This window comes from Arvicola amphibius, chromosome 8 (assembly GCF_903992535.2).
Source record: "Arvicola amphibius chromosome 8, mArvAmp1.2, whole genome shotgun sequence".
NCBI classification, from domain to species: domain Eukaryota; kingdom Metazoa; phylum Chordata; class Mammalia; order Rodentia; family Cricetidae; genus Arvicola; species Arvicola amphibius.
In genome coordinates, this window is record NC_052054.1 from 131,194,985 (window position 1) to 131,212,927 (window position 17,943).

The following is a 17,943-nucleotide window of genomic DNA, read 5'->3' on the forward strand; positions in this document are numbered from 1 at the left end:
TGATTATGTATTATACATATTTTATAATAAGAGTCTTAACACTGGGTTTAGGCTCTGGGTGATAAGTACCACTTATGGAATGATTTCAATAGCTTAAAATCTTACATATAGAAGGAGTGTCAACATATGGACAGTTTTAATGATATACTATATTTGATATTCAGAATACAAGGCTGGGGAGATAGCTCAGTTAGTAAACTGCTTATTGTCCAAGTATGAGGACCAGAACTTGACCTCAGCATCTATGACAATAACTGAGCAGGTAGGGGTACACTTGTAATCCCAGTACTGGGGAGGAAAAGACAGAAATATCCGTTATACTCACTAGTGAACTCAGACTATCAAACTCCAGGTCCATTGAGAGATTCTGTCTCAAAAACCAAAGAGGACATCTCCTGCAAAGAACACTAGATATCTGACCTCTGGTCCCATATTTACATGTTTGTATACATAACACACATGGGGGGGGATTTAAAATTTAATTCTTCTGTGACTTATGAACAACTGATTATATAAATGGAGATTCCCATTCCCCTTAATGCTGGGAATCATATCCAGGGCACTGTACAAGCACAGGAAAACATTTAGCATGAATGAACTTTTTAAGATGTTACCTAAACTACCCTAGAATTCATAATTTCCCACCCTAGCCTCTTGAGTATCTGGAAGTAGGAGTATGTGCCAAGACATCTGGCTTCATAACTAGATTCTACTTCAGCTTTTTTTTTCTTACTTAAACAGAAACAATCAAATCTACTTAGTTTTAAATGATAGTTTATTAATGACATTTTTCTTAATTGTGGACAATGACTCTAAGGTATTTTTTGTTTTGTAAATTTTATTTTTTTAAATGTATGAGTGCTCTGTCTGCATGTTTGCTTGCATGCCACAAGATGGTATCAGAAATCATTACAGATGGCTGTGAACCACCAAGAGGTTGCTAGGAGTTGAACTCAGGACCTCTGTTAAGAGCAGCCAGTGCTCTTAACCACTGAGCCATCTCTCCAGCCCAATTTTCTAAGTTTTAAATTACTAAAATCTTATAAAACAACAGCAGTACTATCCCTTGGAGATTCAATTATCAGTCGTGTTAGCATCAGGAGTCTCAATTACATGAGTACATTCCTTGGGGGCGAAGGGCACTCAATCTGGGCCATACCTTCTGTTGGAGAGAGAGTGTCACTGTTGGGGCAGGCTTTGAGACCACACCTTCTGTTGGAGAGAGAGTGTCACTGTTGGGGCAGGCTTTAAGGCCTTTTTTTCTTAAGTTTCTTTCAGTGTGACTGTCAGTAGATTTCCTATTTCCTATGAGTCAAGATGTAGGACTCTCAGGTTCAGCACCACATCTGCCTGCGTGCCGGCATGCTCACCACCACAGTGGACTGAACCTCAAGCGAGCCCCTCAATTAAACGTTTTCTTTATAAGAATTGCTGTGGTCATGGTGTCTCCTCACAGCAATAGTAAACCTTAACTAAGACAGCTGAGAACAACTGCTCTAAGCTGTTGACAGCTTACACAGTTTACCTTTAACAGCTGACAAGGTGTTTGTCCAAAATTGTTAATCATCCCTTCTAAGGCTTTTCTTTCCTTTTCATCTGTTAAGGCATCAAGATCTACAGCACCTAAAACAAGAAGTAATTACTAAGGAGAAAAGAAAATTAGCATGATTCTGATAAATATATTAAGGATTAACATATTTTAAACCTAATATCAGCCTTCAACTTCTCACCAGAAAGTAATTTTCTAATAACATTACCTATTTTTATTTGTGTGTATGCCTTTGTGTGTATATGTACATATGTATGTGGATACATGTGAGAGATCCTGTTTAAATAAGGGAAGAACCAGTGTGGGAGACCACCTGAAATACACCTTCAACCTCCTTGTGTACCCACACATGCATCATATATGTACACAAAAAAGAGTTTAAAACGTGAGAACATTTTCTACCCAAAGCTGTCAGAAAACAGTTTTGATACCAAGCTAATGCTATTAGAAGAATTTATTACTGGAAATGCTAAGTACTTTTTTTCCAAAGTTTACTAGAAATATAACCTGCAATATTCAATGTAAGTCTTGATTAAATAGGAAATCTGATTTCTCAAATAAGAGACCAAAAGCATATGGTGATAATAGACATCTATAATTAGATTTCCATATATAATTAGATTTTTATATACATGCAATATATATACACAGATATAATCATAAACTACTACTACAAACTGAAACAGTGGCAGTTTCATAACCTTGCAACTGAGAAGCTATTTTGTTGATGTACTCTTTTTTATGTTAAGTATCTAGGCCCAAATACCATGCATAACTAATAAACCCTAATTCTCCCAAAGTACTACAAAAGAAGAAGTAGTTATGTGCATACCTTCATAACTACAGTAATAGAAGACATTGAGTGCCTCTACTGCAGCTGGTCCTCTTTGTTTGTAGCCAAAAATCAGGTCTATCCATTCATGAAGATGAGCAGAAACATATTCAGACTCCTAGAGAGAGAACAAATTTAATAATTAATCTAGGTTATCTTCCAACTGTAACCTAAATTCATGCCTTTTAGAAAGGGCATGGAGTAGCAGGAGATAGTGGTGTATGCCTTTAATCTCAGCACTCAGGAGGCATAGGCAGGCAGATATTCAAGATCAGCCTAGTGTACGAGTTCCAGGACAACTAGGAATACACAGAGAAACCTTGTCTTAGAGGGGGGAAAAAAAAGAAACCAAAACATGGAGCCAGAAAGACGGCTCAGTAGTTAAGAACACTGGCTGCTCTTCAAGAGAAAGCAGGTTCAAGTCCCACCACCCACAGGACGACTAACAATCAACAATGACTAACAAACATCTGTGGCTCCAGGTCCAGGATACCTGGTTCCTTTTTTTGTCCTTGCTGGGCACTGCACACACACAATGTATAGACATACATGTAAGCAAAACACTTGAACACTTTTTTTTAAAGAAGAGTACTGCTCAGTAAACAATGCTGTGATATAGTAACACAAGTTTCAGTGGTAAACTAACTCATAATATTCCTTCAGTTCCAATTTGGAAATTTACCTAAACACTCTTAAGACTTTTTAAGTGGCATTTTGGATAGGCTAGTTTTATTGGAACTTGGGTATCATTCAGAAAAAATTAAAAATGTAGACATGATTAACTGAAATGAAACAAAAACAGAAACTGCAAAAACATTAAATTATTGCAGCTGGGTAAACAGAATAGCAATCCGTACAGCAGACACACACAGAACTGGAATGCTAATTACAGCTGAATATCCCTTAGGCAAAATGATTTGGGTTACAAGTGTTTGAGATTTTGCTTGTTGCTGTTTGCTTTGATTTGTTTGAGACAAGTTCACACCATGTTGCTCAGACTGCCCTCAAAGTCACGAACTCAGGTTTCAGCCTCCTAAGAAACTGCGAATAGGCCAAATTCGAATTGTAGATTTTCCCAGATCTTAAAATATTTGCAGAGGATTTATCAGCTAATCCAAAAATCAAAATTTCCAAAATGTACCCAAGTATAGTGGGTGAACAAAACAACACAAGAAAGCTACTAACTTTCCCCAAATCTAAGAGAGTTAAATAAGAGGTGCAGAATGCATTTTTGTGGTTGTTTCTTCTGTAATGCTTGTCTAAAACTCATCAATTCAAGAAAAAAATTTAAGACTTGATTAAATAGGAAATTTGATTTCCTATATACCAAAAATCAAAAAAGCTTATGACACTGATAATTGGTATTTTTAAGTAGATTTGTATATATACCATTATAAGCTATTATTAAAAACAGAAAAAGTAGAAACCTATATTTTGGTACATATTCATATAGTATCACAAAATTTATATCCTAAGATTAAATTACTATATTGTACTTTTAGAACAGTAATATATAACAGATAACAAATTAATCTAGAAAAAAAGGACACTTTAACTTATCTTTGAAAAACACATCTATATTTTTAGACTTGTTAGTGAGACAACAAAAATCTTACCAGAGCTTTTCTGTGTTTATAAATAAAATCTTCAGCTGACTTAGCCCATCTTGGAAGAATGACATCATTTACCAATTCTTGAGAAACTTGTAGGTGACCCAGATTAAATTCTAATACACAAAAAATAAAAATACCAGAATCATTTCAGACTTAATCAAGTGATATAAAACAAATACAAAAGAGGGTCTATAACTAGAAAAATACTTTAACCCATCTATTGCAGTATACTTTACTCATTAATTAAACTACATAAAGTATTTTAAAACTCATTTTTAGAAGGAATATCTAAGTAAGAATTCTTTTTCTTAGAACTTGAGAGACAGTGGGAAAATTTCAGTGACTTAATCATAAATATCTGAATTTGGATCGTACAGTATCTCATGATAACGACTACAGAGCTGGGTGTGGAGATAAGAATCCTATGGGTTTACTGGGAAGTCCACCCAGTTTGTCTCAAAAAGGTAAGGTGGAATGGGATCAAGGATGTTGACTTCTGCATATAAGTGCGCGCGCGCACACACACACACACACACACACACACACACACACTCCTCCACATGTAAGTACATGGGCATGGGAAGAGACACACACACATACAAATGAAAAAGAACAGTAAAGGCACGACAATCCTCACTTTAATTGGCTTAAAATAGAATATTAATAATTCTTACACTAAAAATGGAAAATGGTTTATAAAATATGGTTCTTTAAAACTTTGGTGTAACTTATACCTTAAACTCACTCACTGAGAGTTTTGTTTTAGGGAAGAATAACACCTTATATCCTCTATTCCACAAAGATACTTGCTATTAGAGCTGAACATGACATGTGACAGAACTTTCTCAAGTATGAGGTTGTCTTGTTCATACTGTGAGAAGGAAAATGTTAACACAAAAGAACTTTAAAAAAAAACGGTTTAAAATGCTAGTCTTCAAACAACAGTGTGCTGCCTTGAAATATTACATTTCGCAAGTCTGGGTAAGATTTAAAGGTAAAAAAAAAAAAAAGAAAGCTTTTCCCAAGGAAGAGTTGGCCAGTGACCCTCAAGAGGTGGCTACTAGCAGTTTAAGTCTTCCCAAGAGAAGAAATCCTCACTAAAGAAGGAAATGGTCAGTGATCCAGGAGAGGCAGCAAGCCCCAGCGTCCCCAAGAAAAGGAAATTTTCTTCTGAGGAAACTGAAGCTGCTGCTAGCGCCACAGTGCAAAGAAGAAGAAAAAGTTCCAGAAAGCATCCCAAGAGGATTAAAATGGACATGCTTGGTGGGACGGGCATAACTTGAAGGTGACAGTTACTACCCACAATTAACTCCAATAAAAACACACAGAAAAAAAGTATGACAGGACTGCAGAGTGCCAGGCTCTCTGTTAGTGGCCACCGTACAGCAGCTACCGTCTTTTGTCCACTTCAGTCATTTTCCCTTGAATTTACTTGCAGTACTTTCATTTCTTTGCCCTAAATGTGATACCTGCTCCATGTGATTACTTTAGAGGGTGGTATATCACACAGTTCTAAAGAATGATGTCATAGGGGTTATACTTAAGAGGGACACAACAGATCAACGTTCCTCATCTTTGTAAGACACAAGCTATTTCAGTTATTTGTTACAATTAGAAGGACTAGCCACGAACAAAGGCAAAATATTCAAAATAACAGAGTGAAAACACAGGAAGAATTTTGGCCAAGATGATACTATAAACCCGAAATTAAATTTTCTCTAACTTTTTATTACAGAAAACACTGAAATTTCATTGTGCAATTTTGTATTGGTTTTATTGCTAGGTATTCCTAGCTATTTATTACCATTAGATTATATATTTGTTTTCTCCTGCTCAGGTTCCTATCAAGCAATTATATAATTACAGTTACACACAGGTACTACAAGGTCATACAGCTGAGGGCAGCAATTGGGTCCAATAAATATCATGAATTGTTGAGCAAAGAGTACCTGAAGTTTTTCATTCAAATTCACCCCAATTACTCTTCTTATCCCAGAAACCCACTGGCTTTATTAAATTCCAGTCTAACAGCTAACTAATAATCTACATAAATCATACCCCCAAATCATACAAACTTATTTGTGCTTTAAAAACAATGTAAGGTTAGGGAAGCAGTTTGGTTGTGGAGTGTATGCCAACCAAGATTGCAAGACTTTGTGTTCAATCTCTAGTACCTTACACACACAAAAATAATAAAAGCCAAATGGTGGTGGTGCACGTCTTTAGTCCCAGGATTTGAATATCTGGGAATTCGAGGCCAGCCTGGTCTACAGAGCAAGGTCCAAATGCCCTCAAAAAACAAACAAACAAACAAACAAAAAAGGAGTAGTAATCAAGTAAAATAACACTACAGAAAAAAATTCTTGGATATTTTAAAATTTTAATTATTATCATGCATTTCTAGTCCAAAAATCCAATTTTTAAAAAGCGCAACAACAGAGTGACCTAGACCAGAGTGGGTCTGAGACAGCAATTTCTAAAAGAGCAGGAATAAGCCAGCGACCTGGGCCAGAGCCAGACTGAAGCGGCGAGCTCCATGGGAGCAAGACTGAACCAGCTACCTAGGCCTGAGCAGACCTGAGAAAGCAAGCGGGAACGGATCCAGACCAGGGACATTTGTGGAGGCAGGACTGGGCCAGCGACCTGGGCCATAGCAGTGAACTCCAGAGGAGCAGGTACAGTAGAACGACCGCTGAGTGAGTGCCAGAGACAGAGACCACCGTGGGTCTGGATGTGAATGTGGGACCTTCAAGGGAGAAGACCTAAGGAGAACCCCTGTGGGTCTGGGCATGAGTCTAGGACCTCTGAGGAACTAGGCCTGAGCCAGGTTCTGGCGTAGGTCTGGGACGTCAAAGGGAACAGGACTAGAAACCTCTTGAGTCTGTGACATCTGAGGGAGTAGGCCTGAGCCAGAAACTCCATGGGTCTGGGCACACCAAGTCGGGGACCTCCGAGGGAGTAGATAGGAACCAGAGACCTTTGCAGGACTAACCCCAAGCCAGGGATGTCTGCAGGAATAGATCCAGACCAGGGACATTTACAGAAACAGGTCTAAGCCGACAACCTAGGCTAGAGCAGGCCTGAGAAAGCAAACTACAAGGGAGCAGAGCAAAGCCCTGGAGTGCTGAGCAACCTCGAGGAACACGGAGTGATCAACGGGATAATCAGAATTGCGGCACTGACTGTACCACAAGGAACAACCATCTGAGCCTTGGATTCACTGGCACCTAGAAGACTAATCAACAGAACCACAGACAGCCCCAACCACACCTATTAGAGGAAAAAACACACGCAACACCACAAAGAGCAACACGACACCAGTAAAACCTAAAGACACATAACAGCTTAAGACTTGAACAACCAAATATAGATGAAGCAAAAGGAAATGACCTAAAAAATAACTTCAGGAGGATGAAAGTGAAAGCATTGTTAAGACAAAAGTTCATAACACTAAATGTCTACACAGAAAAGCTGGAAAAGGGGATGGAGAGATGGCTCAGAGGTTAAGAGCACTGATTGCTCTTCCAGAGGTCCTGAGTTCAATTCCCAGCAACCACATGGTGGCTCACAACCATCTGTAATGGGGTCTGGTGCCCTCTTCTGGCCTGCAAGTATACATGCAAGCAGAACACTGTATATGTAATAAATAAATAAATATTTTTTTATAAAAAGGAAAGCTGGAAAAATCCCACACTAGTGAATTAACAGAACATTTGAAAACTTTAGAAGTAAACTCACCCAAGAGAACTAGACAACAGGAAATAATCAAATTGAGAGCTGAAACCAACAATAGAAACAAAGAAAACAATACAAAGAATCAATGAGACAAAAAGTTGGTTCTTTGAGAAAAATCAACAAAACAGACAAACATTTATACAAACTAACCAAAAGGCAGAGAGAGAATATCCAAATTAACAAACTCAGAAATGAAAAGGGGGACATAAAAACAGACACGGAGGGAATATGGAGAATCATCAAGTCATATTTCAAAAACCTGTACTCCACAATATTGGAAAACTTAAAGTAAATGGACAACTTTCTGTCTGGATAAAATCATTTACCAAAATGAAATCAAGACCAGATAAGCAAATTAAACAAAATTATAACAGCTGAAGAAATAGAAGCAGTCATCAAAAGTCTCACAAACCAAATAAAGCTCAGGACCAGATGGTTTCAGTTCAGAATTCTACAAGATTCTCAAAAAACCAATACTCCTCAGATTATTCCAAACAATAGAAACAGAAGTAACACTGCCAAACTCTTTTTATGAGGCTATAATTACCCCAATACCCAAACTACATAAAGACATTATTAAAAAAGAGAATTACAGACCAATCTCACTCATGAGCATTGATGCAAAAATACTAAATAAAATACTGGCAAATCAAATCCAAGGACACATCAGAACCATCATCCACCATGATCAAGTTGGCTTCATCCCAGAGATGCAGGGATGGTTCAGCACAAAAATTTGTCAATGTAATCCACCATTTTGAGATTTCAGAGAGTTGTCCACTCTCTCCATATCTATTCAATATAGTTCTTGAGGTCCTAGCTAGAACAGTAAGACACCAAAAGAAGATCAAGGGGAAACAAATCAGAAAAGAAGTCAAGATCTCACTATTTGCTGACGATATGATAGTTTACATAAGCGACCCCAAAATTCTATCAAGGAATTTCTACAACTCATAAACACTTTCAGTAATGTAGTGAGATACATGCAGATGATAAATGGACCGAGAAAGAAATCAGAGAAGCATCACCCTTCACAATAGCCACAAATAGCATAAAATATCACAGAGTAACTCTAACCAAACAAGTGGAAGACCTGTATGATAAGAACTTTAAATCTTTGAAGAAAAAAAATTGAAGACACCAGAAAATGGAAAGACCTCCCATGCTCTTGGGTAGGTAGAATTAGCACTGTAAATATGACAATCTTACCGAAAGCAATCTACAGATTCAATGCAATGTCTATCAAATTCCCAGCAAAATTCTTCACAGACCTCAAAAGAACAGTACTCAACTTCATATGGAAAAGGAAAAAACCCAGGATAGCTTCAAACAGCCCTGTACAATAAAGAAACTTTTGGAGACATCACAATCCCTGACTTCAAACTACTACAGAGCTACAGTACTAAAAGCAGCCTAGGATTGGCATAAGAACAGACAGGAGGACCAATGGAAGCAAACAGAAGACCCGGATATTAATCCACACACCTTTGAACACCTGATTTTTGACAAAGAAGCAAAAAATATCAAATGGAAAAAAGAAAGCATATTTAACAAATGGTACTGGCATAACTGGACAGCAACATGTACAAGAATGAAAATAGATCCATATCAATCACCATGCACAAAACTCAAGTCCAAATGAATCAAAGACTTAAACATAAAACCAACCTCATAGAAGAGAAAGTAGGAAGTACACTTGAAGGTATTGACACAGGAAACTACTTCCTAAATATAACCCCAGTAGCACAGACACTGAGAGAAACAATTAATAAATGGGACCTCCTGAAACAGAAAAGCTTCTGTAAAGCAAAGGACACAGTCAACAAGACAAAACGACAGCCAATAGAATGGGAAAAGATCTTCACTAACCCCACATCAGACAGAGGTATAATGTCCAAAATATACAGAGAACTCATGAAACTGGTCATCAAAAGAACAATCAATCTAATAAAAAAGTGGAGTACAGACCTAAACAGAGAACTCTCAACAGAGGAATCTAAAATGTCTGAAAGACACCTGGTCATCAAAGAAATGCAAATCAAAACAACTCTGAGATTCCATCTTATACCTTTAAGAATGGCCAAGATCAAAAACACTGATGATAACTTACGCTGGAAAGGTTGTGGGGAAAAGGGAACACTTCTGCACTGCTGGTGGGAATACAAGCTGGTACAACCCCTTCGGATGTCAGTGTGGCGATTTCTCAGAAAGTTAGGAAACAACCTTCCGCAAGACCCAGTAATACCACTTTTAGGTATATATCCAAAGGATGCTCAATCATGCCACAAGGACATGTGCTCAACTATGTTCATAGCAGCATTGTTTGTCATAGCCAGAACCTACAAACAACTGAAATGCCCCTTAACCGAAGAATGGATAAGGAAAATGTGGTACATTTACACAATGGAGTACTACATAGCAGAAAATAAATAACGACATCTTGAAATTTGCAGGCAAATGCATGGATCTACAAAACATTATTTTCAGTGAGGTAATCCAGAAAGAGAAAGAAAGTTATTAGATGGACTCACTCATAAGTGGTTTTTAAACAAAAAGCAAAGAAAACCGGGCCAGAAATTACAATCCCAGAGAACCTAGAGTACAATGAGGATCATAAGAGAGACATATATAATCTACATAGGAAGTAGAAAAAGACAAGATCTCCTGAGTCAGTTGGGAACATGGGGACCTTGGGAGAGGGTGTAGGGGAGGAGAGCAGAGAAAAATGTAGAGCTCAATAAAAATTAGTAATAAAAAAGTACAACAACATAGCCATTATTTTAAATGTGCACCTTTTGTATATTACTAATAAGGAGTCAGCAGAAGTATTTAAAAGGTAAAATAACACTTAAATCTTTGTGAATTACTAGGTCTCTTGAAACTACTTATGCTGGTCATTAATTTCTGAAGACAGTTATAGTTAGAAAAAGCATAAATAAACTGATAAGTAAGTTGCAATGATACTCTAAAAATAAGCGTTTACTCATGGATTTGTCTTTATTTACCTCAAAGACTTTCAATGGCAGTATAAAGCAGTCCATGTCTCTAGTAAAGATTGTACTCTGAGGTAAGCTCTCTTAGAAGTTCAAATTTGACTCATATCTTAGTTTCTTGTATCACTTCCCTGAAAAGTAAGACTTGATTCTATATGTCATTTCTCCGGTGTCAGTTAAATCCTGTCACTAATTTACACACAGAACAAAACTTAAATAAATCATACAGTACTACAGAAGATGCCCTCAAATTTTTTTTTCAGGAGTTTTCATTGGGAGTTGTAGAATAAAATTTTAAACCCTCTATTTCTTACCATTTTGATTTTCTAAAAACTCAGGGAAATAGAAGAATTCAGGAATGAGTTCTTTTACATCATATGTGTTATCCATAAGAGCTTGCCAGGTAGCAGGGATGGAATGGAACTGCCGGTCTGCACAGTCAAATCTGCACGTGAGATTGAAAGACAAGTCTACTAAATGAAAACAAGGAAGCATAGAACGAAAAACCTATAAGCTCTCTTCAAATTTACATGTGAGTACAGCTGTTCTTTATCTTCCTTTTTAATATCTGAAAACCACTTTTTATCATCTTTATGATAATGATACTGCACACATTTGTATTGTTAGAAACCTATCTATTTTCTTTAGAGAAATTGCTATTCAGACCCTTTTCCATTTTTAAATTCAGTGTATTTGGTTGTAAGGGCTCTGTATATATTCTAAATACAAGTCCCTTATTGAATTTTCTTGTATGTACTTTCTTGGTGCTACTTTATAAAGCACAAACAGAAGTAATTTTAAAGCTCTGTCAAACCACATTTCTTCATAAAATTATAAAGAACCAACATAAACCTAATCATAATTTCCTGTGTCTTATGAATTTTTGCCTGTCATTACAACATTTTACTGATGCTTAATAATCTTGAAGACAGAGTCTCTTGTTGAAAATCAAAGTTTATTGTAATTAAGATGTGGTAGAGAATTTAGGCTAACTATAGATGTTATATGCAATGGTAATAAAATAGGCAGAATTTGTATAATGTTGACTGAGTAGAGAAAACAAAATGGTAATGATAAGAACTAAGGCAAAACAGGAACGAAATGCATACAAGGAAGGTACCTGGAGAATACAGACTGACAGTAGAAGATTTATGTAGTTTCCTTAGAATAACTAGGAACATGTGAAAATATAGGAAAGTTTCAATACCCACAGATAAAGTTATTATTGCAATATCACAGATGTGTTTAAGTGGCTGCTATGAATCCCCAGCTGCTTTCTCTATTTAGTCTTCACAAATATTGTGTAGTCACTGCTGAGAACTGACTATCTGTGGAAGGCTCAGATTTAGCTCTAAATCACCTTAATTCAATAACTTGAAGAGGGAGTTATTACTTGGAATTGAACCCAGGACCTGCACATGCTAGACAAATTCTCAGGTACTGGACAACAACCTTGGTCTGATATCTAATTATAAATCTCTGGTTGACTTCTCAAATTTGAAGAGATTCCAAATGTATACTACAATAACAGTGAAAAAAATCATATTCAAATGTCTTATATCTGAACCAATTGGAATGACTTGTTCTTAAACTACTTTGGCTGATTTTATATAAATTAAAACCTAGTAGAGGATTTAAAAGGCATAAATCTATCATTCAGAAAATGACATCAAGATGAATAGTTCTTCTCAACTTTATAGTCAGAGAAAAAATAGATTTTTATTGTAAGCCTACCTTCCACTCTGAAGCTGGATGTGGAGGGTAGTAAATGGTTCTACACGGATAAGATAGTGCATGACACCTGCAGAATTTGAATAGTGAGTACCATAATGAAACTTATCAATCGTTCCCATTGGATCCTCAAAAGTTTCATACCTTAAAAAAAAAGGTGGAGTTTTATGACCTTAACAACAAAATGATAAGAGTCTAAATCTATACTAGTTTGTTAAAGCATAGTATTCTTTAAAAAGTCAATCCTTAGTCATATACTTTACTATCAAATTAAGTATCTGAATCCCACATATAACAAACAACAGGAAAAAATTAATTTCTAAGAATGTTTCCTAAACAATGAAGTATCATTAAAACAAGCGTTTAGAACATTTAAAATAATTTTATTTAAGTGTATAAGTGTTTTGCCTGCATGTGAATATGCACAAAGATAACAGAAAAAAATTTAAGTAGCTTTGATAAAAAGTAACATGGATATGGATAAATGGTCCAGTGGTTAACAGCATATGATGCCCTTTCCAGAGGACCTGGGTTTGGTTCCCAGTACTCATGCGGTGGCTCATAAACCTCTGTGACCCCAGTTCTAGAATTTCTGATGTCCTTTCTTCTGGCCTCTGTAGGTACCATGCATGCTAATAACTATTGGCAGAAAAACAACCACACACATTAAAAACAATTTTTTCCCAAACACTTAGGGGCTGAAGAGATAGCTTAACAATTAAGAGCACTAGCTACTCTACCAGAAGACATGGGGTCAATTCCCAGCACCCAGAGCAGCTCACAGGCACCTGTAACTCCATTTCCAGATCTAACACCTTCTTCTGACCTCTGTAGGCATATGTGTGATGTACACAATATATGCAGCAAAACCCAATCATACTCATAATAATAAAAAAGAAATCTTTTTAATTTAAAAAGGGTAATGCTTAGTTGTTTTTACTGAAATTAACACAAATTCAAACAATGGCTATCTCAAAAGATGTAAAAAGCACTTACTTTTCTTGCATAGCTTTCACATTTTTTTCATTAACTACTCCAATTGGTTTAGAAAGATCTCGAAATACAGTGGGGTTATTAAGGTCCAACTCTTCTGAAGTATAATCTTGCAAAATCCAGGGAAACTAAGAGACATAATTCAAAATTTAGAGATTTCTTCCTAGAGAACATAACATTCCCACATCAAATATGAAATGTTCAAATAGATAAAAATGGGTAATAACTACAAAGTTTTTCCTATTAAAAATCCTTTGGGGAGGAGGTGGAAATTTTTAATAAAAAAAATTTTAAAAATCCTTTAAAGACATATTTTAATATTTGTTTATTTCAGTTCAATAGTGTAATTTCCTATAATTCTTTAGGCTATTTTTAATACAATGAAACAAATAGGACTTTAGCTTTTAATTACTAGTCTTCTTGTTTATGATACTTTAAAAATACGGATTGGGACTGAAGAGATGGCTCGGTGGTTAGGAGCACAGAGTGCTCTTCCAGAGGACCTGGACTCAATTCCCAGCAACCACATAGAAGAAAAAGTAATGTGGGGTGGAAAACATAAAGGCAGGGTAGGTGTACTCTACGTGAGGGTTTCTTTTATAATACTGGAGATGGAACCCAGAGTTTTACGTATGGTACAAGAATATTCTACCACTGAGTTATACCCAAGCCTCTCCTAAATAATAAAAGCATAAATATCAAATATAGTATTGCACTTTATAAAAGTATAAGTTAATTTTAGAAATTTATACAAACTTACTACAGGGTACTGTGCCAGGTCATTATAGGTTCGTCCTGCCATTGTGTTTATTTGAATGAGGTAGTCAAAGTTTGTTATCTCTCGATTCACCCATTTCTGAACAGTACAAAAAAGAACAATAACAGAATTATATCATGTAACCTCTTAGAATGTGACAATTATTAATAACCAACATATTTTTAATCATTATCTATCTTCATGATTGATGAGATGGAGCTAAAGAAGCTTAACATAAAGATAAATCAACTTCTCCATAATTTATTTCCTTTGAAAATTAGTCTCTAAGACAAAGAGCAAAAAAAAAAATAAACAAAAGCATTATACCATATTCTGGGAAATCTTAAATAAAAATTAAGTCTTGCCAGGTCTTGCCAGGTGTCAAAGTGCGTATGCTTAATTCTAGCTACTTAAGAGTATAATTTAGGAGGATGGCAAGTTGGAGGATACCCTGGCCAATATACCAACCCATTAAAAAAAAAAAAAAAGCCTAGGGACATAGGGTGGTGTCGAGTACGTGCAGTGTAAAACTCTGGGTTTAGTCTCATGTAACAGAGGGATAGAAGAAAAACTAAGTCTTCTTCAACTAAATATTTTATTTATCTTAAAACTTTAATTTCTAAAAAGACTGCCCACCCCACTTTTGACATTTTTATAACTATGCACACTATAAGGAAGTACTTTAATATCTAAAACTTAACATCCTATGTGCTAAGCTAAGGTTATTGGATTTTAGAATGATTAACTATCTGAAGAAGAAAAAACACCTTTACAGAGTAAAATGAGGTGGGACTAGATAGGAAAAAACATTCCTTTCTATTAATCACATTAATCATTTAGTTTTCTAATGTGCATACACAGTAGAGTTATACATCAGAGTTTTCCTGATAGAATATCAATCAACGTTACCCACTGTGGACCAAAAGCAAAAGGTTATAATTATGGTGAATAATGAAAAATGAAATTTGTATGCTGCAATAAATAAAGTGAAATTCATATATTGCAATATATTTCTATATACAGGAAGCTCAATTGTTCTTAGGTGTAAAGTTGAAAAATCAATAGTTAATGAGTAAAGTTCATTCAAAAGCAAAATGAACTGTACCTTATTAAACAAAGATTATTTCAGACAACATATTCTTGGTTAGGACTTCACAGAAGAGCCTGGCATGCATGGGGCCCTGTTTCCAATTCCCACTTCCCCCCCTCAACACACACACACACACACACACACACACACACACACACACACACTATAAATGGAAGAACAAAGGCCAGGAGTGGTGGATCACACCTTTAATCCCAGTATGCAGGAGACAGAGTGTCAATCTCTGTGTATCTGAGGTCAGACTTAATCCTTAATCCACATAATGAATTCCAGGTCAGCCAAGGCTAGACAAACATTGTATCCACAAAACCAAAACTTACTACCTAACTAGCTAACCAACCAACCAACCAACCAACCGAATGAATGAATGAATGAATGAGTGAATGAATGAATGAATCAATAAATGGTCATGAGCAGTTAGAAAACAGTACAAACATATATATATATATACATATATATATATGAGATATAAAACGAATAATAACAACAACCTATAAATTTTCCTACCTGTGTCAATCCTGATGCTTTGAACAATTCTTGTGGTGATCTTGCTCCATAACTATTAGCAGAATGAAGTGACAACAGGCTGCTATATACTTTGTTTCTAACCTACAAAAAATACTACTGTTTAGTTTAAAAACTTGTCAAGACAAATATGGATTAAGGGTTTTGTAATACTTTTAGTAAGACATAATCCTTTAAGAATAATAGTATTTTCTTCGTGCTTCACAGTTGTGCCATTATCATTAATTTTTTTTTTTTTTTTACTTCAGAGAGTCTTCACCACTCCACAACTTGTTAGCAGTTATCTCCAATTCTGCTTACTCCCCATTTTCTTGAAAATCCTAATCTACTACCTGTTTTATAACTTCAACTCTTCTGGACATTTCATATCAATAGTGGATTATGCTTTTGATTTCTTTTTAAAAAATATTTATTTATTTATGTATACAATATTCTGTCTGTGTGTATGTCTGCAGGTCAGAAGAGGACACCAGACCCCTTTTACAGATGGTTGTGAGCCACCATGTGGTTGCTGGGAATTGAACTCAGGACCTTTGGAAGAGCAGGCAATGCTCTTAACCACTGAGCCATCTCTCCAGCCATCTCTCCAGCCCCTGCTTTTAATTTCTTTACTATACTTGACGCTGTGGTTTAAATATGTTCTTTTAAAGTTTATGATTTAGAAAACTGATTCTCAAGTAACAGGTTCATAATTAGAGATGGGGTATTTGGAAATTTCAATCTTAAATGAGGTCATGGAGACAATAAAATGGCAGATGAAGGTGCCTACCAGGAATTCTGATTGCTTGAATTTGATCCTTAGGAACCACATTGTGGAATGAAAGAACTAACTCTTATTATGTTACCCTGTGGTTTCTACAGGTACACTACAACTTCCACACATATAGTTTAAAAAAAACGTGTCATGAGGCTGAAACATCATATTAACATAGTGTCCTCTTGAGAAGAGAACAGGAAGCTTAAGGACACTGTGCACAGCTTGTCTAAGCTTATAACATAATCAGATGTCTGGCATCTACTGGTTGATATTCAGTGTTCTACTAAACACACACACTCACTTAAAACAACCACAAATCCTCCCCAAAATACCAATAAAGATTCACATACTAACTAGTCTCAGAATACATTTTCTCCTTTAATATTTTCTATTGATAGGAATACAGTCCAAAACACAATTAGAGTTCAATAGCTGGAAGTTATTCCAAAATAATACTCTGTGATTATCAGAAAGGTACCATACCTCTTTTTTGAAATTGAGAAAGTAGTTAGATTGATCAATATGAAATATCTCAAGTGCTGATCTCCTTAAGTTGTAACGACGTAAGTGAATCTCTCGAATTTGAGAATGAGGCCACTTAAAATCAAAGCCTATTCCTGAAAACAGAAGAAATCTTGTGACTGAGGTGCCCCATAAAGCTACTCATTGTATACAAAAACATCTCATTTCCAAAAGTAGTACTTAGGGGAAAGAAATACCACATTGTAGGAAACATGTACTTACTAGGAGTTATAAATTGTTTCTTTTAAACTACTCTAAAACCCCAAAGCTATTCTACTACCTTTCTATAAGAATAGATGATACTTTTGAATATTCATACTTTAGAAATCTTTCTCTTCCTAAGATGTTGGGTCTTCAGATTTAATCATAAAAAAGTAAGCATTTACGGGATGGTGCATAACATACAAAGGTATGATAAAATTAAGACTGCATTTTGTAACTGTAAGTTTATTGTGATACCCTCAAGCCAAACCTCTTAAAATACACTAATGATGATGGCAACAATAAGAAGCAATTGGTTGTAGGTATACATACCTATAATCCTAGCCACTAAGAAGGCTAAGGCAAGAAGATTTTAGGTGTAAGACCAGCCTGGGTAACATTTGTCTTGTGTAAGAATACAGCCCTGGTTTCTGAATCTCTTGAGTTCAAGGCCAGCCTGATCTACAGAGAGTCCCAGAATAGCCAGGACTATACAGAGAGACCCTGACTCAAACAAGCAAGCAAACAAACAGAACCCAAAAATGAAAAAAATGGCCTTGGTTTCAATCACTAATACTGTGTGTGTATGTGTCTACATATACAAATTATCATAATGGTTGGATGAAC

The 17,943-nt window shown here is 35.9% G+C and overlaps 1 protein-coding gene across 5 annotated transcripts in view; it reads right to left on the reverse strand.

Moving 5' to 3' along the window:
• Window positions 1-17,943, reverse strand: part of Nbeal1 (neurobeachin like 1) — a 204,009-nt gene that overhangs the window by 36,129 nt on the left and 149,937 nt on the right. For 4 of the 5 annotated variants that reach the window (XM_038338491.2, XM_038338490.2, XM_038338492.2 and 1 more), the window contains 9 exons: window positions 17,077-17,210; window positions 15,819-15,920; window positions 14,207-14,302; window positions 13,450-13,574; window positions 12,457-12,597; window positions 11,037-11,167; window positions 3,998-4,107; window positions 2,382-2,499; window positions 1,526-1,623 (listed from right to left, as the gene is read on the reverse strand). In XM_038338491.2, the coding sequence (XP_038194419.1) occupies window positions 1,526-1,623; window positions 2,382-2,499; window positions 3,998-4,107; window positions 11,037-11,167; window positions 12,457-12,597; window positions 13,450-13,574; window positions 14,207-14,302; window positions 15,819-15,920; window positions 17,077-17,210 (1,055 nt within the window). Of the gene's footprint in view, window positions 1-1,525; window positions 1,643-2,381; window positions 2,500-3,997; window positions 4,108-11,036; window positions 11,168-12,456; window positions 12,598-13,449; window positions 13,575-14,206; window positions 14,303-15,818; window positions 15,921-17,076; window positions 17,211-17,943 lie in introns of all 5 variants that reach the window. The other variant, XR_005286474.1, reaches the window with a different exon arrangement.